Raw genomic sequence first — 23,082 nt, forward strand, 5'->3', positions numbered from 1 at the left:
CAGGCTGACTGCCTTCCCTGTTATTCAATGGGCTGCTGCAAGATTTTGAATTTGCTAAGGAAAATACACAAATGTGGATTTTCCACTTCAAAGTCAGTCTCTTATCTCAATTGGATGCTGCTAAGAAATCTTTCTCATGATCTTAGCCAGATATCTTTCCAGTTTTCCATAATACTTATTTCAAAATCACACCATTCTTTTTTTGGGGGGGTGGTGGGTGGGTAGTGCAGAGGAAGGAGTATGAGTTTTTTTTTTTACTATTATACTTTAAGTTCTAGGGTACATGTGCACACCATGCAGGTTTGTTACATATGTATACATGTGCCATGTTGGTGTGCTGCACCCATTAACTCGTCATTTACATTAGGTATATCTCCTAATGCTATCCCTCCCCCCTCCCCCCACCCCACAACAGGCCCCGGTATGTGATGTTCCCCACCCCGTGTCCAAGTGTTCTCGTTGTTCAATTCCCATCTACGAGTGAGAACATGCGGTGTTTGGTTTTCTGTCCTTGCGATAGTTTGCTCAGAATAATGGTTTCCAGCTTCATCCATGTCTCTACAAAAGACATGAACTCATCCTTTTTTATGGCTGCATAGTATTCCATGGTGTATGTGTGCCACATTTTCTTAATCCAGTCTATCATTGATGGATATTTGGGTTGGTTCCAAGTCTTTGCTATTGTGAATAGTGCCGCAATAAACATACGAAAATCACACCATTCTTAACTCCTTTCCCCTGTCTTCTGTCTCACTCTCAGATAACATTATTTCCTAATTTCTAGAGAAAATAGAAGCCCTATGCTGGTCCTCTCTTTTCTCCTCATATCCTATGCTGAAGGCCCACTATTTTTCACAGTCCATGCCTCCTTCTCCCATAGCTCAATGGAAGAGTCAGCTTCTTAATTCATTGCCCATGCATTTCTTCTCGCCCCCCACTGTCAACTCCTCTGCCCCTTCAGAGATCTGGCTCAGAAATCACCCTGCTCATTCATATCTTCAGCCTTTTTCTCTCCGTTTGCACCTTTCCATCAATAAAAACATGCCAAGTCTCTCCCAATCTGAAAACACTAACAAGTACATATAACACACAAAGCAAAATGACAAAAACCCTTTTCCCCAAACTATCCCTTCCTGATCTCTCCTTCATAGCTGTGCCTTCTGAAAGAAAAATCTGTATTCCCTAGCTATGTTTTCTCACCATCCATTCACTCTACAAGCTACTATCTTACAGCTTTTGCTCCCAGTATTCCAATGAAATCACTCTGGCCAATGTAGCCAGATTCCCCCTCTGCTAAGTCCAATGAACAGCTTTTTATTTATTTATTTTTTAATTTAATTTAATTTAATTTTAAGTTCTGGGATGCATGTGCAGGATATGCAGGTGTGTTGCATAGGTAAATGTGTGCCATCGTGGTTTGCCGCACCTATCAACCCATCACCTAGGTATTAAGCCCATACGCATTAGCCATGTATCCTGATGCTCTCCCTCCTTCTGCACCCCAATAGGCCCCAGTGTGTGTTGTTCCCCTCCCAGCTTTTTATTTGAAATTTTCCGAAGTTGTAGAAAAATGGAAAGAACAATACAGTGAACATCTTATATACCCTCCAGCTGGATTCACCAGCTGTCCACATTTTGTCATATTTGCTTTATCTCTATACCCATAATATGTATCTTATTTTGCCAGACCATTTGAAAATTAGTTGAAAGCATCATGATTCTTGCTTTAAAACCTGAATGTGCATCTCCTAAGAATAAGGATGATTTTCTCAAATCACATTATTATATCTAAGATAAATACTGTCAATACAGTATCATCTAATGTGTTCATATTTAAATTTCTCCAGTTGCCCTCCCAAAAAGTCTTAGGTATTTTTACTAATCTAGGAGCAAATCAAAGATCATGAATTGTATTTGGTTGTTTGATCTCCTTATTCTCTTTAAATTTATAACCATTCGCTCTCTCTCTCTCTCTGTATGTTTCTCATGGCATTGGCTTTAAGAGTTCAGACCAGTTATTATAGACTGTATCATAGAATGTCCCCATTCTAGAATTTTAAAAATTGTTTCTCATGTTCAGATTTAGATTATACTCATTTGACAAGAGTTTTACATAAGTTATGTATACTTTTTTTTTTTTTTTGAGACAGAGTCTCGCTTTGTTGCCCAGGCTGGAGTGCATTGGCATGATCTCAGCTCACTGCCACCTCCGCTTTCCGGGTTCAAATGATTCTCATGCCTCAGTCTCCCAAGTAGCTGGATTACAGGCACACACCACCACACCTGGCTAATTTTTTGTATTTTCAGTAGAGATGGGATTTCATTGTGTTGCCCAGGCTGGTCTTGAACTCCTGAGCTCAGGCAGTCCACCTGCCTTGGCCTCCCAAAGTGCTAGGATTACAGCCATGAGCCACCACGCCCGGCCAAGTGATATATACTTTTACAGCCTACACCAGGGAACACATAATGCCACATCCCACTAATTGAAAGTTACATTTCCCCCTTTATTATTAATATGTAATCTATAGTGTATCTTTTGAAACCTTGTGAATATCCTGCTACTAAATAATCCTTCATCCAGTGGCTTTAGCATCAACTAAAGATCTGTGCCTAAATCAATTGTTACATTTATGATTTTCTAATTTTATCATAGTTATTAGCTGACATTCTTCAGGAATAAAACAGCTTTCCCTATTATCATTATAGAACCATCTTTTGTTTTTTTAATTCAAAGTGCTATGATGCATTGCTGTCACTACTGTTTTTGATTCTCAGTTGTATGAAATTTGACCAGCTCCTTAAACTGGCTCCTGTGTCTTTTTAAAGGCATGGCCCCAATTTTTTGCTTTCTGACACATCAAAACGTTTCAGGCTCACCTTGTATTTTGCCTGTTCCCTCAGACCTGGATTCAACTATTTTGCTAGGAAGCCCTTGTTCCTTTTAGGAGGGAATCATATTTAGAAATCAAGGTCTGGCATGCATATTGCTACTGAGGTGCCATTGTGTCTAGGACCTTTCAGTGGCTAAAGCTTGGAAGTCGATTTTTAAAAATCATAAGTTAGAAGCACTGATAACTCAAATTCAAATCCAATACCATAGAGTTCTTCCTTATCATTCATATTTGTGTCTTTCCTACAGTGAAAACACTAATTTCCAAAGACTTCAGTACATTTATTCATTTTCTCTCTTCTACAATACACATGAACTAGTTTCAGAATTATAACAATACTACCAACATTAACAACTTACTAAGTAACTAAGGCTGGCTGTACAGTGTTCTAATGTTAACACTGTGTTCTAATATTATTGGAAGGAACAATCTTCTTTTCTCTGTGAGGTGGTTATTAGTTTCCTTATTTACTTAGGTTTACTTGTTTCTGTTAGTATTTATTTTCATTTTGTTTTTAATTTTATTTTTGAATACATCTAACATTTATATGGCTCAGAAATAAAAACTTTGTAAACTGTGTGCTCTAAATAGAGTCTTGCTCCCATCCCTATCTGCACCACTCTGTTTCCACCTATCCCTATACCCCATAGATAACTGCATTTATGAGTTTCTGTTTTATTCTTCCAGGTGGGTTTTTTTTTTTTTTCCAAAATTAAGCAAATGCTACAAACACACATAAACACATACACTCTTCCTTCCCCTTTCTTACAAAGAGGAGGGAAATTAACCTCTACCTCCTCAAGGGAAGAATATCGAAGAATTTTTGGACATATTTTAAAACCACCACCAGTTTGCCCCCATCACAAATTATTTACATTTCACTCACATGCAAATTACATTCACCTTCTCCCAAGAAGGCCCCCAACAGTCTCATCCTGCTACAGCATCAGCTTAAGGCCAAAATTGCTTTATCCCTTCACATGCATATTTTCCCCTTGAGACCTTGAGCTTCTTCGGGGTTCAATAAGGGAATCAGTTAGCATAAAGTGTGCACAAAATTATTTTATGAAAAAGTTAATTAATGGGCCAGGCGTGGTGGCTCATGCCTGTAATCCCAGCACTTTGGGAGGCCGAGGCGGGCAGCTCACCTGAGGTCAGGAGGTCAGGAGTACGAGACCAGACCATGGTTTCACCATGGCTAACATGGTGAAACCCCGTTTCTACTAAAAATACAAAAAATTAGCCGGGCATGGTGGCACGCTCCTGTAATCCCAGCTACTCAGGAGGCTGAGGCAGGAGAATTGCTTGAACCCGGGAGGCAGAGGTTGCAGTGAGCAAGATCGCGCCATTGCACTCCAGCCTGGGCAATAACAGTGAAACTCCTTCTCAAAAAAAACAAAAAGTTAATTAATGAATTCTTTAATATTTAGGTTCTTCAAGTTCGTTTTTTGTGTCATCTATTCGTGGTACAATAATTGAAAACACATCTTCAGCTGGGACTTTGACACAGGTTCCTTTTTTCCCTAAATATGAAATGGAACTTGATTCTCCTAGAAAAATCATCCCATCTCCTGGAAAGGAACACTTTGAACGTGTTTTGGAAGAATATTCACATCAAGTCAAAGATTTACAGAGAAGACTAAATGAAGTGAGTTGCCTTCTCTTCTAGCACCTGATGCTATTTGGGGGACAACAGTGAGACCCAGTATGTAGTTGTAAAGCCAGTTATACAACTTCCTGGAAGAAAAAACTAACAAATGGGTTTATTGGTTAAATTTGTTAATTTGACCTGTGCCTTCTATTTTCGGTATTAAAATTGGGCTAATGAAAAGTCTACATATTTATTTTTCTTTTTTAAATAATTATTCAAAACATCTTGGTTTCATGATATAAATTTTAATGAAACTTGAATAACTCAAAATTATAATAAGTAGCATTTGTCTGCATTTATAGTTAATAATTGGCATAGACCTGCTGTCCTGCTATCATGATACCTGATTTCTCTTTACAAAGCAATGGTAGAGGGTAGGTTTTTAGATATGTGTGTGTACATTATAGCTAAATAGCATCTAGAAGTTATTTGCTAAAAATTTCAAGTGGACATTACGTAGAATCAAACTGGCTTTACAATTGCATATTTGGTCCCAGTAGTTAATAGTCTAAAAGTCAAACTCATTACTGCCACATACAAAGCTCTTCATGCTCTAACCTCTCCCTGGTACATTTTAGCCTCATATGCTACCCATTCTTCATTGGTACCTCTATTCTGGTAGTATCAGGCCACTTGCTCTTCCCTAGATATACTGTGCTATTCCAGACCTGCATGCCTTTGCCCAGGCCATTTTCTCTTCTCTACCTTGTCTGCCTGGCAAACTCTTATTATGCACCAAGACTCAGCCCATGCATTTTCTTCTCTGAAGCCTTTCCTCTAGATGACATTAGGTGTGCTCTCCTCTGTACAGTTACTGCCATTTGTGCACATTTATTGCAGTATTTAGTACATCTAATTTTACTCATTACCACATTGTTCTACCTCATCAGATTGTGTGAGCACTTTTAGGAAAAAAAAATCTACAATTTTATTAAGTGTTGAAAATTATGTACCCCAGTATGCACAGGGATACAAAAATGAATAAGGTAGGACTTACAAGGAATTCATAGTCTGGGAGGGGAGCTTGTCATATAAACAGTGGCATTACCTATGATAAATACACTAATGAAGTTGTATATATAGACAAACGAAGCACAGAGGCACTAATGAGGAGAAGAAACAGTGTCTTAATTTGTTTTCTATGTTTATCCCCTAACAGAGTATATGACACTTAATTGGCCTTCAATAAATAAGTGTTAAATCAGTAAATTTCCCTTCTTGTGTAGGTTTTTGTTTTTACTGGGGTTCCTAATTGCCTTTTTCCTTACACTATTTGCCTTTACATATCCTTATTAGAAAAAAAATATCATATAGATTTTCTATATCCTCCTTTGACCCAGGACACTCCAAGTGTCTTCTGACCTTTTGCCCAGTCTAGATTAGTTTCTCTTAGGTATCTTGTATAACTCTTTTCCAAAGACTCCTGCCACTACTTCCCAGGTTGGATCCGTGGTTTCCAGGAATCACTGTTTTCTATCTTCTTTCTTTTTTTAATTAAACAAAAAGGTATATATATTTATGGAGCACATGAGCTATTTTGGTACAGGCATGCAATGTGTAAAAAAATCACATAATGAAAAATTGGGTGTCCATCCTCTCAAGCATTTATACTTCATGTTACAAACAATCCAATTATATTCTTTTAGTTATTTGAAAATGTACAATTAAATTATTATTGACTATAGTCACCCTGTTGTGCTATCAAATACTAGGTCTTATTCGTTGTATTTTTTTTGTACCCATTAACCATCCCCACTTCTCCTTCACTCCCCCACTACCCTTCCCACCCTCTGGTAACCATCCCTCTACTCTCTATCTCCATGAGTTCAATTGTTTTGATTTTTAGATCCCACAAATAAGCAAGAACATGTGATGTCTGCCTTTCTGTGCCTGGCTTATTTCACTTAACATAATGACCTCCAGTTCCATCCATGTTGTTGTAAATGACAGTATGTCATTCTTTATTATGGCAAACAGTACTCCACTGTTTATAAGTACCACATTTTCTATATCCATTCATCTGTGGATGGACACTTAGGTTGCTTCCAAATCTTGGCTATTGTGAACAGTCTGCAACAAACATGGGAGTGCAGATACCTCTTTGGTATATTGATTTCCTTTTTGGGGAGTATATACCCAACAGTGGGATTGCTGGATCATACGGTAGCTCTATTTTTAGTTTTTTGAGGGACCTCCAAACTGTTCTTTATAGTGGTTGTACTAATTCGCATTCCCACCAATAGTGTACAAGGGTTCCTTTTTCTCCATATCCTTGCCAGCATTCGTTATTGCCTAACTTTTGGATAAAAACCATTTTAACTGGGGTGAGTTGATATCTCATTGTAGTTCAGATTTGCATTTCTCTGATGATCAGTGATGTTGAGCACTTTCTCATATGCCTATATGCCATTTGTATTTCTTCTTTTGAGAAATGTCTATTCAAATCATTTGCCTATTTTTAATCAGATTACTAGATTTTTTCCTATAGAGTTGTTTGAGCTCCTTATATATTCTGGTTATTAATCCCTTGTCAAATGAGTAGTTTGCAAGTATTTCTTCCCATTCTGTGGGTTTTCTCTTCACTTTGTTGATTGTTTCCTTTGTTGTGTAGAAGCTTTCTAACTTGTGATCCCATTTGTCCATTTTTGCATTGGTTGCTTGTGCATGTAGGGTATTACTCAAGAAATTTTTGCCCAGACCAGTGCCTGAGAAGTTTACCCCAATGTTTTCTCATAGAGTTTCATAGTTTGAGGTCTTAGATATAAGTCTTTAACCCATTTTGATTTAATTTTTAAATATGGTGAGAGATGGGGATCTAGTTTCATTCCTCTGCATATGGATATCCAGTTTTCCCAGTACCATTTATTGAAAAGACTGTCTTTTCCCTAATATATGTTCTTGGCACCTTTGTTGAAAATGAATTCGCTGTATGTGAGTGGATTCATTTCTGGGTTCTCTATTCTATTCTATTGTTCTATGTGTTTGTTTTTATGCCAGTACCATGCTGTTCTGGTTACTGTAGCTCTGTAGTATAATTTGAAGTCAGGTAATGTGATTCCCCCAGTTTTATTCTTTTTGTTCAGGGTAGCTTTGGCCATTCTGTGTCTTTTGTGATTCCATATGAATTTTAAGATTGTTTTTTCTATTTCTGAAGAATGTCATTAGTGTTTTTATAGGGATTGCATTGAATCCATAGATTGCTTTGGATTGTATGGACATTTTAACAATATTGATTTTTCTAATCAATGAACATGGGATATCTTTCTGATTTTTAGTGTCCTCTTCCATTTCTTTCATCAGCATTTTATAGTTTTCATTGTTGAGGTCTTTCACTTCTTTGGTTAATTCCTAGTTATTTCATTTTATTTGTGGAACTTGTAATGGGATTACTTTTTTGATTTCTTTTTCAGATTGCTCACTGTTGGCATATAGAAATGCTATTGATTTTTATATGTTAACTTTGTATCCTGCAACTTGACTGAATTTGCTTATTAGTTCTAACATTTTTTTTGGTGGAGTCTTTAGGTTTTTCCAAATATAAGATTATATCATCTGGAAACAAGGATATTTTGACTTCTTCCATTCCAATTTGGATGTCCTTTCTTTCTTTCTCTATGTGATTGCTCAAGCTAGGACTTCCAGTACTATGTTGAATAACAATGGTGAAAGTGGGTATCTTTGTCATGTTCCAGATCTTACAGGAAAGACTTTCAGTTTTTCTCCCTTCAGTATGATACTAGCTGTGGTTCTGTCATATATGACTTTTATTACGTTGATCTTGTAAGTGTGCTTCATTCTTTTCTATTCTATACCCATTTTTTTGAGAGTTTTGTCCTGAAAAGATGTTTAACTTTATCAAATGCTTTTTCAGCCTCAATTGAAATAATCATATGGTTTTTGTTTTTCATTCTGTTGATATGATGTATCACATTGATTGATTTACATATGTTTAACCATCCTTGCATCCCAGGGATAAATCCCACTTAGTCATGATATATGATCTTTTTAATGTATTGCTGAATTCAGCTTGCTAGTATTTTGTTAAGGATTTCTGCATCAGTATTCATCAGAGATACTGACCTGTAGTTTTCTTTTTTTGATGTGTCTTTGTCTAGTTTTGGTATCAGGGTAATAACTGCCATCATAGAATGAGTTTGGAAGAAGTTCTTCTTCCTCTATTTTTTTGGAACAGTTGAGTATAATTGGTGTTAGTTCTTTAAACGTTTGGTATTCAGCAGTGAAGCCATCAGGTCCTGGACTTTTCTTTACTGGGACTTGTTCAGGTTTTAGATTTCTTCAGGGTTCAATCCTGGTAAGTTGAATGTGTCTAGGAATTTGTCCTTTTCTTCTAGATGTTTCCAGTTCATTGGCATGTAATCACTCATAGTAGCCACGAATTATCCTTTGAATTTATGCAGTATCAGTTGTAATGTATCCTTTTTTGTCTCTGATTTTATTTATTTGGGTCTTCTCTCTTTTTTTCTTAGTCTTGCTAAAGGTTTGTCAATTTTGTTTATCTTCTCAAAAAACCAACATTTTGTTTCATTGATCTTTTGTATTTTTTTCATTTTATTTCTGCTCTGATCTTTATTATTTCTTTTCTTGTACTAATTTTGGGTTCAGTTTGCTCTTGCTTTTCTAGTTCTTTAAAATATGTCATTTAAATTGTTTATTTGCAGTTTTTCTTCTTTTTTGAAGTAGGCACTTAATAGCTATATATTTCCCTCTTGGTACTGCTTTCACTGTATACCATAGGTTTTGGGATGTTGTGTTTCCATTATCATATGTTTCAATACAATTTTAAATTTCCTTCTTAATCTCTTCATTGACTCACTGGTCATTTAGGAGCATATTGTTTAATTTCTGTGTATTTGTATGGTTTCCAAAATTCCCCTTGTTATTGATTTGTAGTTTTATTCCATTGTTGTCAGAGAAGATGGTTGATATTATTTCAGGTTTTCTTGAATGTTTTAAGACTTGTTTTATGACCTAATGTATGGTCTCTCCTTGAGAATCATCCATGTGCTGAGGAATGTATTCTGTCCAGAACATTCCTGTGTCTATTCCTGTGTGTATACAAGGCTGTGTATTCTTCAGCCTTTGGATGAAATGTTCTGTAAATATCTATTGGCTCCATTTGGTCTATAGTACAGATTAGGTTTTATGTTTCTTTGTTGATTTTTCTGTCTGAACGATCTATCCAGTCCTGAAAGTGGGGTGTTGATGTCTCTAGCTATTGTTGTATTGAGGCTTATCTCTCTTTTATTTCTGATAATATTTGCTTTATATATCTGGGTGCTGCAGTCATGGCTCCATATGTATTTTAAATTGTTACATCCTCTTACTGAATTGACCCATTTATCATTATATTGTGACTTCTTTGTCTCTTCTTATGGTTTTTGTCTTCCAATCTATTTTGTCTGATATAAGTATAGCTACATCTGCTCTTTTTTGGTTTCCATTGGCATAGAATATCTTTTTCCATCCCTTTATTTTCAGGCTATGTGTGTCTTTGTAGGTGTAGTGTGTTTCTTGTTGGCAACAGATCATTGAGTCTTGTTTTTTAATCCATTCAACCACTCTATGTCTTTTGATTAGACAATTTAGTCCATTTATGTTCAATGTTATTATTGATGACTAAGGACTTACTCCTGCCATTTTTGTTATTTGTTTTCTGGTTGTTTTGTGGTCTTCACTTCCTTCTTTTTTTCCTTCCTGTATTCCTCCTAGTGAAGGTGATTTTTCTCTGGTGGTATGCTTTGATTTCTTTATTTTTAAGCCAGTCAAATTTAGCAGTTGGTTTTATACCAACTCTAGTGACACTAATGTTAATAAGTTCTGATAACCCACTACCATGCTTTGATTTCTTGCTTTTATTTTCTGCATATCTGTTGTATGTTTTTTTACCTTTGAGGTTACCATGAGGCTTGCAATACTCTCTTATGAGCCATTATTTTAAAACCATCACTTTTTAAGTGATGACAGTTTAACACTGATTGCATAAACAAACAAATGTACGAAAACCAAACTAATACAAACTCTACACTTTGACTTTGTGCCCCCACGATTTAACTTTTAGTTGTTTCTCTTTGAATCTTATTGTAATATCTATGGCTTGAAAAGTTATTATTACTTTTGATTGGTTTATCATTTAGCCTTTCTACTTAAGAGAAGTTTACACACCACAATTACAGTGTTATATTGTTCTGTGTGCTTACTATTACCAATGAGTTTTGTACCTTTGGATGATTTATTCTTGCTTATTAATATCCTTCTCTTTCAGAATGAAGAACTCCCTTTAGCATTTCTTGTAGGATGGGTCTGGTCTGGTGTTGATGAAATTCCTCATCTTTTGTTTTCTAGAAAAGTGTTTATTTTTCCTTCATGTTTGAAGGATATTTTCACCAGATATACTATTCTACAGTAGATGGTTTTTTTCTTTCAGCACTTTAAATATGTCATGCCACTCTCTCCTGGCCTGTAAGGTTTCCACTGAAAAGCCTGCTGCCAGATGTATTGGAGCTCCATTGTATGTTATTTGTTTCTTTTCTCTTGCTGCTTTCAGGATCCTTTATCCTTGGCCTTTGGGAGTTTGATTATTAATTGCCTTGAGATAGTCTTCTTTGAGTTAAATCTGCTGATGTTCTGTAACCTTCTTGTAGTTGAATGTTGGTATTTTTCTCTAGGTTTGGGAAGTTCTCTGATATTTTCCCTTTGAATAAACTTTCTACCCCTATCTCCTTCTCTAACTCCCTTTTAAGGCCAGTAACTTAGATTTGCCCTTTTGAGGCTATTTTCTAGAGCTTTAGGTGTGCTTCATTGTTTTCTTTTCTTTTTTCTTTTGTTTCCTCTGACTGTATATTTTCAAATACCCTGTCTTCTCACTAATTCTTTCTTCTGCTTGATCATTTCTGATATTAAGAGAATCTGATGCATTCTTCAATACAGCAATTGCATTTTTCAATTCTAATATTTCTGCTTGATTCTTTCTAATTATTTTAATCTCTTTGTTAAATTTATCTGATAGAATTCTGAATTCTTTCTCTGAGTTGTCTTTAATTTCCTTGAATTTCCTCAAAACAGATATTTTGAATTATCTGTCTGAAAAGTCATATATCTCTGTTTTTTCATAATTGGTCCCTGGTACCTTACTTAGTTCATTTAGTGAGGTCATGTTTTCCTGGATGGTGTTGATGCTTGTAGATGTACTTTGGTGTCTGGGCATTGAAGTTAGTTATTTGTGGTAGTCTTCACAGTTGAGCTTATTTGTGCCTGTTCTTCTCGGGAAGGCTTTCCAGGTATTCAAAACCCCAAGCCCAATAATGCTATGGTTTTTGCAGACTCATAGGGATACTGCCTTGGTGGTCTTGGATAAGATCTGGAAGAATTCTCTGGATTACCAGGCAGACACTCTTGTTCTTTTCCCTTACCTTTCTCTCAAACATATGGAGTCTCTCTCTCTCTCTCTGTGCTGAGCCACATGGAACTGGGGGTGTGGTTATGCAAGCACTCCTGTGGCTGCCACCACTGGGAATGTGATGGGTCAGACCTGAAGTCAGCACTGCCCTGAGTCTTGTCCAAGGTCCTTCCCTTCAGGGTGGTAAGATCCCCTAGGCCCTGTGCATGTCCGGACATGCTGTCCAGGAGCCAGGGATTGGAGTCAAATACCTTAGGAGTTTACCTTATGTTCTATTCTACTGCAGCTAAGCTGACTCAAACCACAATACAAAGTCTGTCCCATTCTTTCCTCCCCTTTCCAAAGGCAGAGGAGCTTCTCCCTGTGGCTACCACCACTAGTCCATGGGGTTTCTGCCAGGCCACCACTGATGTTCACTTAAAGCCAAGGGCTCTTTGATCAGCTTGTGGTGAATGTTGCCAGGCCTGGAACTCACCCTTTAGGGCACTGGGTTCCCTTCTGACACAGGGCAGGTCCAGAAATGCTGCCCTGCCCAGGTCCCAATGCATAGTCCTGGACTTAGAGACTCCAAGAGCCTGCTTGTTGCTCTACCCCACTGTGGCTGAGCTGGTACCTAGGGTGTAAGACAAAGTCTTCTTTACTTTTCCCTCTGCTTTTCTCAAACAGAAGGAGTCTTTCACTGTAGCCACCATAGCTGGGAATGTGCTAGGTCACCCCGGAAGCCAGCACATCTCAGAGCCCAAGGCCCAAAGCATACTCTCAGGGTATCACTGCTGGTTATTCAGGGCCCAAGAGCTCTTTATTTTTATTATTTTTACTTTTATTATTTTTTGAGATGGAGTTATGTTCTGTCACCCAGGCTGGAGTGCAGTGGTGCCATCTCAGCTCACTGCAACCTCTCCCTCCCGGGTTCAAATGATTCTCCTGCCTCAGCCCCCTAAGTAGCTGGGACTACAGGCACGTGCCACCATGCCTGGCTAATTTTTTTGTTTTGTTTTGGTTTGATTTTTTTTTTTTTTTTTTTTTTTTAGTTGGAGTCTGTCTCTGTCGCCCAGGCTGGAGTGCAGTGGTGCGATCTCAGCTCACTACAACCTCTGCCTCCCAGGTGCAAATGATTCTCCTGCCTCAGCCTCCTGAGTAGCTGGGATTACAGGCGCGTGCCACCACGCCCGGCTAATTTTTGTATTTTTAGTAGAGATGGGGTTTCACCATCTTGGTCAGGCTGGTCTCGAACTCCTGACCTCATGATCCGCCCACTTCAGCCTCCCAAAGTGCTGGGACTACGGCGTGAGCTACCGCACCCAGCCTATTTTTTTTGTATTTTTAGTAGAGACAGGGTTTCACCATGTTGGTCAGGCTGGTCTCGAACTCCTGAGCTCAAATGATCTGCCTACCTCAGCTTCTCAAAATGCTGGAATTACAGGCATGAGCCACCATGCCTGGTCCCCAAGGACTCTTTAGTCAGCAGGTAATGAACCATTCCAGGACTGTGTTCTTCCCTTCAAGGAAATGGGTTCCCTTTTGGCCCAGGGTGTATCTTGAATTATTGTCTGGGAGGTAGGGCTTGGAATGGGGGCCTCATGACTCTGCCCACTGCCCTACCCTACTGTGGCTGAACTGGTACCTAACATGCAAGACAAAGTCCTTTTTACGCTTTGCTCTCCCCTCGTCAAACAGAAGGAAGGAGGCACTTTTGTTGTTGCAAGCTGCACCGTCTGGGGTTGGGAAAGGGATGGTGCAAGCACTCCCTTAGCCACACCAGCTTGGGTCTCCTTAGGTCACATGCCACCCTAGTTTACTGGCTCTAAGCCCAGCCTAGCACTAGGAATTGCCTAAGAATTGCAGTCCTTGTGTCCTAGGCTGCCTTTCAAGTTTACCCAGGACCCCAGCGCATTTCAGCATGTGGTGGTGAGGCTTGCTGAGAAACTCGAGTTCTGACCACTGAAATGGACGATTCCCCTCTGGCTAGGGCTGGTCCAAATGCTCCCTCTAAGCTCAGCATGGCTTGATTCTCCCCTCTGACGGGGCAGCACTGAGTTAAATATAAAACCCCCCAGTTGCTGTGCTCTCCCTGCCCTATGCAGATTCTCTGCACAGCCACTGCTGGGGGATGGTGGAAGGGGTGGCATTGGAGATTCAAGACTGTCTCTCCTGCCCTCCTCAATGCCTCTTTCCACCATATGAATTAAAACCAGATAATATTTTTAATGGTGGAGGGTGTCCAGGTTCTTGGCATCTTGAACAAAGAATTGGACAAAACACACAAACAAAGCAAGGAAGGAATGAAGGGATTTATTGAAAATGAAAGTACACTACACAGTGTGGGAGCAGGCCTGAGCATAGGAACTCAAAAGCCCCATTACTGAATTTTTGGGAGTTTAAATACTCCCTAGAGGATTCCATTGGTTACTTGGGGGTATGCCCTATGTAAATGGGGAGAATGAAATAAAGTTACAAAGTCATTTACAGCCTACACCCTAAGGAGAGGATATTTCCTGTCACAGCTGAAGTGTGAATCAGCCTTATGTTCCCTGCCTCCAGACCCTATTTTCCTGCCTCACTATTTTTCACTTGACTTTCGTGTTCTTATGATGGTGCTCTTCTGTGTGCAGATAGTTTTTAAAATTTGGTGTTCCCATCGAGGGTGGCAGGGGTTAGGGAATGAATGGTGTAGGCTTCTATTCCGCCATCTTGCTCTGCCTCCAGCCTCTCCTGTCTTCTTTCTCGATCTGCTTCTTCATTTAGTCAAAACACATCTTTGTTAAATTCTTAAGAAAGAGATACATTTTATGAATCTTTGCATGTCTGAGAATGACTCTATTTTACACTCATACTTCATTGATAATTGGCTCGGTAAAGTTGAAAGTAATTTCTCTCAATCTTTTGAAGATACTGTGCTTTTGCATTCAGTATCGCTACTGAGAAGATGTCTGTCTGGTTCTTGTTCCTTTGTAGATGATTTTTTATTTTTTACTTACTTGAATTTCATCTTTAACATCTTTTCTTTGTCTCTGAAATGCCACCATAATGTACTTAGGTATGAATTTTTGTTTTTTTTCATTCACCTTGCTAGGGACTCAGTAGACCTGTTCGTCTGTAGATGTGTGCCTTTCAGTTTGGAGGAATTCAGTTGCGTTTTTTTCTTTGGCCGTTTCCTTTCTTCTGTTTTTTCAGTTCTGTCTTTCCAAAGTTCCTGTTGGAAACATATTTTCACCTCGGTTAAATCTCTACATCTCTTACTTTTTGTTTCAAAAATTTGTCTACTTTTTCTACCTTTGGAGGAAATTTCTTGACTTGCAACATTTCTATTGAATTGAACTTTTTTGTTTACAACCATATTTTTAATTTTCGTGACCCTTTCTCCCCTGATCACTTATTTGGCATAGCATCTTATTCTTGCTTTATGCTGATAATGTCTCTTGAATTTCTCTGTAAATACAAGTTTTTGAAGCGTTCTTCTTTTCCTTGCATTATCTTTCTTTAGTTCCTCTGGTTCTTTTTTTTCTGGGTGTTTGCTTGTTTATTTGATCTTGATCTATTTATTACTTTGGGATTTTTCTTCAAGTGTTCAGTGGTTTTTGGTTTTCTGTTTATATTCTACAATTAGGCAATAAAAAATCTGATGGCAAACTTTCTATTCATGGGCAGAATTTGATGGCTTTGCTTTGGGAGGATTAGGTACGGCATCAACTATGTACGGGAGCATCTCCTACAGCATCTCCTATTCTGGGAGATCCCTCAGTGCCTGATCTTAGAAATCTTTGTGTATTTCTCTGTAGTAGGACACCTGGAGTTTTGGATGGTGGTGTTTGCTGCCAGGTATTTTAAGTGGGTAGGAGGTAGGGATTGACTTTTTTATGTACAGAATTTCAACCAATTCTCATGTTTTCATGTAACAAATATATTCCTATCTCCATGTTGAGCTGGAAGTAAGATTTGTTTTAGAAGCAGAGTGTTGGTTGTAGAGAATGGATTAAAAGGGGTCAAGCTTGATACAGGGAGACTGGTTAAGGTATTCTCATAATCTAAGCGAGAAATTATTAATTAGACTTTGAACTGCAGCAGTGAGGGAAGGAAGTAGACATAAAAATGAATTGAAAATATATATAGATCTTTGGAAGTTACTAGCTATAAGGAAATGTGTTTCTCTAATGAAGATTAATTTGCATGGCTTTTTTTTTCAGAGCAATGAATTGCATGAGAAACAAAAGTTTTATTTGAGGCAGTCAGTCATTGATTTGCAAACAAAACTTCAGGAGATGCAAATGGAGAGAGATGCTATGGCTGACATCAGGTTGGGATTTGTGAAATTATTTTAAAGTCACATATTTTCATTATGTGAAATTATTTTAAAGTTTTACTGTTTGTAGTAAAACTACTTGTGTGAATATGAGTTTTATCAATGTTATTTATTTTCTTTCATTTATTTCATAGACGAAGGGAGAGTCAGTCCCAGGAGGATTTAAGAAATCAGCTTCAAAATACAGTTCATGAACTTGAAGCTGCCAAATGCCTTAAAGAGGACATGCTGAAAGACAGCAACACACAGATAGAGCAACTACGAAAAATGATGCTTAGTCATGAGGGAGTGCTTCAAGAAATCCGGTCAATCCTAGCGGACTTTGAAGAAGCCTCAGGCAAAAAAATATGTGAACACGACAGCATGTCTACTCTGCACTTCCGCAGCTTGGGCTCAGCTATTAGTAAAATCCTAAGAGAATTAGACACAGAGATTTCTTATCTTAAAGGGAGGATATTTCCAGTAAGTGGTGAGAATGCTACTTAAATAATTTTATATTAAAATGCATTAAGAGAATAGCATTAGATGTATAATTTTTAAAATTCTTAAAATAAGCCAAGTTCTCATTTTTCTGAAATAACAGAAGTTACTTCCACAGTAATCTCTCATAATAGGAGCTAGCTTGGTTTACCGTATAGCTTCATGAGAGTATAGACAAAGTAAAAGATCTAATAAAATATGGGGATAGAATGTATCTGATTTTAGTATTATTTTTACTTGCATTTAAAGCATTCCTTTAGTTGAAAATCTCCAGATTTTCCAAGCCTTATATTTACCAGTAACTAAATCAGTGTCTCTTTTTAAAAACCAGGTAGAGGATCAACTTGAAGCACTGAAATCTGAATCACAGAACAAAATAGAACTACTTCTGCAACAACACCAAGATAGGTAGGTTTCTGACTGAGGTTTGGAAAAGCCTAGTGAAACTAAACCACAGTTTTACAGTGTTTCGGCCACAATTCCAAAATCTAAACAGCTCTGAAACACATAAGTTTTTTTATAGGTTTATAGGAAACTCATGTTAACATTTTGTTTTCCTGACCCTGGTTATAAAATCGTAAGGAAGATGTCATTTGAGATGATTACAATAGGAGTATTGCTATAGGAGAGAGAGAGAGAGAGATTAAGCTCAGCTCCCAATACAAGGCCAAATGGGGATTTATAGCCAGGGGGCATGGTGAGGGGGTCTGTGGATGGAAAATTACTGAGAAAAGGCATCAAGAGTAGGGGGATTCTTGCTAAATGCAGGCCAAGGGCTTAGATATCAAAGGCAGGGGATGAAGAACTTGATCAGATATTGAGGGTGGGAGGACTAAACTGACTTGCCAAGATTCTTGCTAGGTCTGGGGCTAGGCAGGCCAAAGGTTGAGGCATAGTTGAAAAGAGGCCTCAGAAGAGCCTGACTAAAGTTTGGTGAAGGAGAGAGTTTTTGTCACTCATTTGTTGGAAAAACCTGACTAGAGCTAATGTAAACCTTTCCATAGTCTACAATTTAGTGTGAATACTTATAAATTATTGCATTCATGATATGTTTGGTTAATGGGACACTTCCCTAGATCTCATTGGGGGTGTCATATAATATTTACTACTTGCAATTTATTACCATTGTAAAATAAAAAAAAATTCTGAATTCCAAAACTATCTGACTCCCAAAAGATTTGGATAAAGGGTTTTGGACTTGTTGTAGACATTTGTTATTAAAAGAGTAGCATATACAAAAGCAAAGCAAAATACTAAATTTGAGAGTATTGAAAATCATTATTTTTAAAATAATTCATAGTCAGGAAAATCTTCTGTATCAAATAACAATCACCACATTCTTTTTATAGGATTGAGCAGTTAATAAGTGAACATGAAGTTGAAATAACAGGACTTACTGAGAAAGCTAGCAGTGCTCGAAGCCAAGCCAATAGTATCCAGAGTCAAATGGAAATCATTCAGTATGTGGTTTGAAACTGTTAGTCATTCATCTTCATTTTAAAGATATTATTTTCATTAACTTTCTGTTCTATAATCTTTCAGAACTTGCTTAGTAAGATTTCATAAGAAAGTGAAACATTTTTCTAACATTTAAATGAACAGGAAGTATTATGTAACATAGGTAATATTATCTGACCATATAAGAAGTATTTTTGCAAGTATTTGGGGCTCCTGGGATTGGCTGTTTTAAGTATTCATATTTGTCAATTCTTACACTGCTATAAAGAACTAACCAAGACTAGGTAATTTATGAAGAAAAGAGATTTAATTGACTCCTAGTTCCACAGGCTTAACAGGAGTCGTGAGTGGGAGGCCTCAGGAAACTTACAATTATGACAGAAAACAAAGGGGAAGCAAGCACATCATACCATGGCAAAGCAAGAGAGAGAGAGAATGGGGATGTGCCACACTTTTAAACCATCAGATCTCGTGAGAACTCACTATCACAGGAAAAGCATGGGGGAAATCTGTCCCCATGATCCAGTTACCTCCCACAAGGCCCCTCCCCTGACACATGGTGATTACAATTCAGATTTGTAATCTCCCAAATATCATGTCTTTCTCACATTTTAAAATACAATTATTGGCTGGGCGTGGTGGCTTACGCCTGTATTCCCAGCACTTTGGGAGGCTGAGGCAGGCAGATCACGAGGTCAGGAGATCGAGAGCATCCTGGCTAACATGGTGAAACCCTGTCTCCACTAAAAATACAAAAAATTAGCTGGGCATGGTGGTGGGCACCTGTAGTCCCAGCTACTCAGGAGGCTGAGGCAGGAGAATGGCATGAACCCGGGAGGCAGAGCTTGCAGTGAGCCAAGATCACGCCACTGCACTCCAACCTGGGCAACAGAGCAAGACTCCATCTCAAAAATAAAAAAAATATAATTATCCCTTCTCAACAGTCCCCCAGTCTTAACTCATTTAAGCATTAACTCAGAAATCCAGTCCAAAGTCTCATCTGAGACAAAGTAAGTCCGTTCCACCTATAAGCCTGTAAAATAAAAAACAAGTTTGTTATTTCCAAGATACAACTGGGTTACAGGCATTGGGTAAATGCTCCTATTCCAAATGGGAAAAATAGGCCAAAACAAAGGGGCTGCAGGCCCCATGCAAGTCCAAAATCCAGCTGTGCAGTCATTAAATCTTAAAGCTCTGAAATAATCTCCTTTGACTCCATGTCTCACTTCCAGGGCACACTGATGCAAGGCAGGGCTCCCAAGGTGTTGGGCAGCTCTGCCCTTGTTGCTCTGCATTGTACAGCCTCCGCAGCTGCTTTCACAGGCTACACTGAGTGCCTGTAGCTTTTCCACATGCACAGTGCAAGCTGCCTGTAGATCTACCATTCTGGGGTCTGGAGGGTAGTGGCCCTCTTCTCACAGCTCCACTAAGCAGTGCCCCAGTGGGGACTCTGTGTGGGGGTTCCAACCCCACATTTCCCCTCCACATTACCCGAGTAGAGGTTCCCCATGAGGGCTCTACTCCTACAGCAGATGTCTGCCTGGACATCCAGGCATTTCCATACATGCTATGAAATCTAGGCAGAGGTTTCCAAACCTCAACTCTTGCTTTCTGTACACCTCCAGGCTCAACACCACATGGAAGCTGCCTAGTCTTGGGGCTTGCACCCTTTGAAGCAACAGCCCGAGCTGTACCTTGGCCCATTTTAGCCATGGCTGGAGCTGGAGCAGCTGGGACACAGGGTGCCATGTACCGAGGACGCACAGAGCGGTAGAGAGGGCCCTGGCTTACAAAACCATTTCTTCCTCCTAAGTCACAAGGCCTGTGATGGAAGGGGCTGCCTAAAGATCTCTGACATGCCCCGGAGACATTTTCCCCATTGTCTTGCACCTCTTCTTTACTTATGCAAATTTCTGCAACCGGCAGCTTGAATTTCTCCCCAGGAAATGGGTTTTTCTTTTCTACCACATGGTCAGGCTGCAAATTTTCCAAACTTTTACACTGTGCTTCCCTTCTAAATAGAAGTTGCAATTTCACACCATCTCTTTGTGAATACATATGACTGTATGCTTTCAGAAACAGTCAGGTGACATCTTGAATGCTTTGCTGCTTAGAAATTTCTTCTGCCAGACACCCTGAATCATCTCTGTCTAGATCAAAGTTCCACAGATCTTTAGGGCAGGGGCAAAATGCTACCAGTCTCTTTGCTAAAGCATAGTGAGAGTGATCTTTACTCCAGTTCCCAAGAAGTTCCTCATCTCCATCTGAGACCACCTCAGCCTGGACTCTTTGTCCATATCACTATCAGCATTTTGGTCACAACCATTCAACAAGTCTCTAGGAAGTTCCAGACTTTCCCTCGTCTTTCTGTCTTCTTCTGATCCCTCCAAACTGTTCCAACCTCTGCCTGTTACCTAGTTCCAAATTCACTTTCACATTTTCAGATATCTTTATAGCAGTGCCCCACTCTCCTGGTACCAGTTTTCTGTATTAATCCATTCTTACACTACTATAAAGAACTACCCAAGACTGGGTAATTTATAAAGAAAAGAAGTTTAGTTGACTCACAGTTCCACAGGCTTAACAAATCATGACTAGGAGGCCTCAGGAAACTTACAATCATGGGGAAAGCAAACACATCTTACCATGGCGGAGCAGGAAAGGGGGGAAGTGCCATACTTTTAAACCATCAGATGTTGTGAGAACTCACTATCATGAGAACAGTATGGGGGAAATCTGCCCCCACAGTCCAATCACCTCCCACCAGGTCCCTCCCCTGACATGTGGGGATTACAATTTGACATGAGATTTGGGTGGGGACACAGAGCCAAACCGTGTGTGTGTGTGTGTGTGTGTGTGTGTGTGTGTAATATATATGAATATATATAAGTAAAATATATGCATATGTGTAGAAATAATTTTATTTGAGTTGTATGTTAAAACTTTTTATATGGACATTTTCTATCATATACAAAAGTAGAGAGAAAATAGTGTAATGCACTCCCATACAGCTGTCACCCAGCTTCAGCAGTTTACAATATATTTGAGGTGAAACCTTTGAGAGTCAGTTTTGGAAAATAAAAGACTATTGGCTTAATAATGCCATATAAAATAACTAGTGGTAGTGTCAAAAAGCTAGAATACTCAGGTGTTACTCTTATTCTTAGTTTGCTATTTGCACTTATTCCCCTTCTAAACTCTTCTTAGAGAGCAAGCAAGAAACCAAAACTCTATGTATATGCGTCAGCTCAGCGATCTGGAATCTACTGTTTCTCAGCTACGTTCTGAATTAAGGGAAGCCAAAAGGATGTATGAAGACAAAGTGAGTTTAGGTTTTGCTGTTCTGTTTCTAGAGACTTTAATATCCAGAATCAATATTATATTAGTAATAGTTTATTTGAAAATAAGGAATCAAAGTAATTTCAAATTAAAAGCAGTTTATAAGCTGGAGTAAGAGCATGCTAAATTATATTTTAAACTATTTATAAACTATTTTTATTTAAATTGTATACTCTGATTCATTCTTAGCAAAACATTTTTTGCATAGTTCAAGTGAGTTTCTAAAAAATGCATTAAAAAATGAGACCATCTTAATTATTTTTACTTAGCTAAACTTTAGCAAATACTTCCATACCAGCCAGATCCCCCTGCTACTCAATATTTTTGGGGCCTACCTCCTCTCTTACTTCAACTCCTAACTCCTAATCATTGTGAAGCTACCAAACTGAATTAATGTTAAGATTAATTAAATGAATTAATTACATAAAAATTAATTAGGAGGATAAGTCATCTCTCATCATCATGTAATTCCTTTTAAAACCACATTAATATTTGATATTCTGGTTTTTTTCTTTCACTTTCCATAGCTAAAGAGAAGCTATTCAGTATCATTGTCATCTGTTTATCCAGAGTTTAGACTTTTGTTCATTTCAACCATTTGTAAAACAGTAAGACCCTAAAAAACAAACAAGGAGCTGCCATTAAGAGGAGTGGTGGTCTTCATTCCCTGTGAGAAGGGTGATCACCCAAGGCGGCTTGCCTGGGACAGTCTCGGTTTACACCCGCTAGCCCAGTGTCCTGTTTTATGAATGCTACCTCTCATCTCCATAGTGTCCCCATTTGGAAGATAAAGTCTGTATTTAGTCATCCTACCTATAAGAGACCCTTAGACAGCCAAGCAGAAACAATTTACTTACAGTTCTGTCACTTGTAGTCAGTTTCTCACACCTTAGCTATTTGGAGCAGTAGGTTAGAAGAAATAGAGTATAAGGAAGCTGCCATACTCCCTTTATAAAATGAAACCAATTCTATAGGGTAACAGTACATGGAGGAAAGCTCCATATATTGCAGCACGAATTCTTCCAGACATTTGCCCTTCTTTGGGCACCCCATTTTAATTACCGCTATCACTCCAGCCGGCCACAGGAGGGGGCTGTTTCTACTTGGTTCGCGCATGGAAATAAGATACCTCAACATTTATCAAAGCTAAGATAAGGTTGGAATTTAGACAGGACTTTACTAAAGTCTAAGCCATAGAGAGTAACATGAAACTGTATAATCTCAGTTATAGATGTGGGTCCTTTACAGCAGTGTCTTCCAAATATTTTCCATTGCTACTCACAGTAAGAAATATAGTTCATCTTATGATCCAACACACATGCAACTGAAGCAAGATTCATAAAACAATATTTACTCCTATTACATGTGATGCCAGTTATTTTCTGTTCTCTTCAGATGCTTATTTGAAGCTCACTAAATTGATTTCATAATTTATTGGGGGGTTGCGTTTGAATAACACTGCCTCCTTTTGTAAACCTCCTTGCATAACCCTTAACCTAAATCCTTGTGGCAATGTTATTTCAACCAGTGCCACCTCTGAGCAACC

General features: G+C 38.5%; 1 protein-coding gene across 24 annotated transcripts in view; it reads left to right on the forward strand.

Annotated features, from left to right (window-relative positions):
- The window catches only part of CCDC158 (coiled-coil domain containing 158), a 110,904-nt gene that overhangs the window by 21,071 nt on the left and 66,751 nt on the right, over positions 1-23,082 (forward strand). For all 24 annotated transcript variants that reach the window (XM_055111388.2, XM_055111389.2, XM_055111385.2 and 21 more), the window contains 6 exons: positions 4,322-4,539; positions 16,144-16,253; positions 16,394-16,721; positions 17,071-17,147; positions 18,089-18,199; positions 21,405-21,519. In XM_055111388.2, the coding sequence (XP_054967363.2) occupies positions 4,322-4,539; positions 16,144-16,253; positions 16,394-16,721; positions 17,071-17,147; positions 18,089-18,199; positions 21,405-21,519 (959 nt within the window). The remainder of the gene's footprint in view (positions 1-4,321; positions 4,540-16,143; positions 16,254-16,393; positions 16,722-17,070; positions 17,148-18,088; positions 18,200-21,404; positions 21,520-23,082) is intronic.

The sequence above is a fragment of the Pan paniscus genome, chromosome 3 (genome assembly GCF_029289425.2).
Source record: "Pan paniscus chromosome 3, NHGRI_mPanPan1-v2.0_pri, whole genome shotgun sequence".
Classification (NCBI taxonomy): Eukaryota; Metazoa; Chordata; class Mammalia; order Primates; family Hominidae; genus Pan; species Pan paniscus.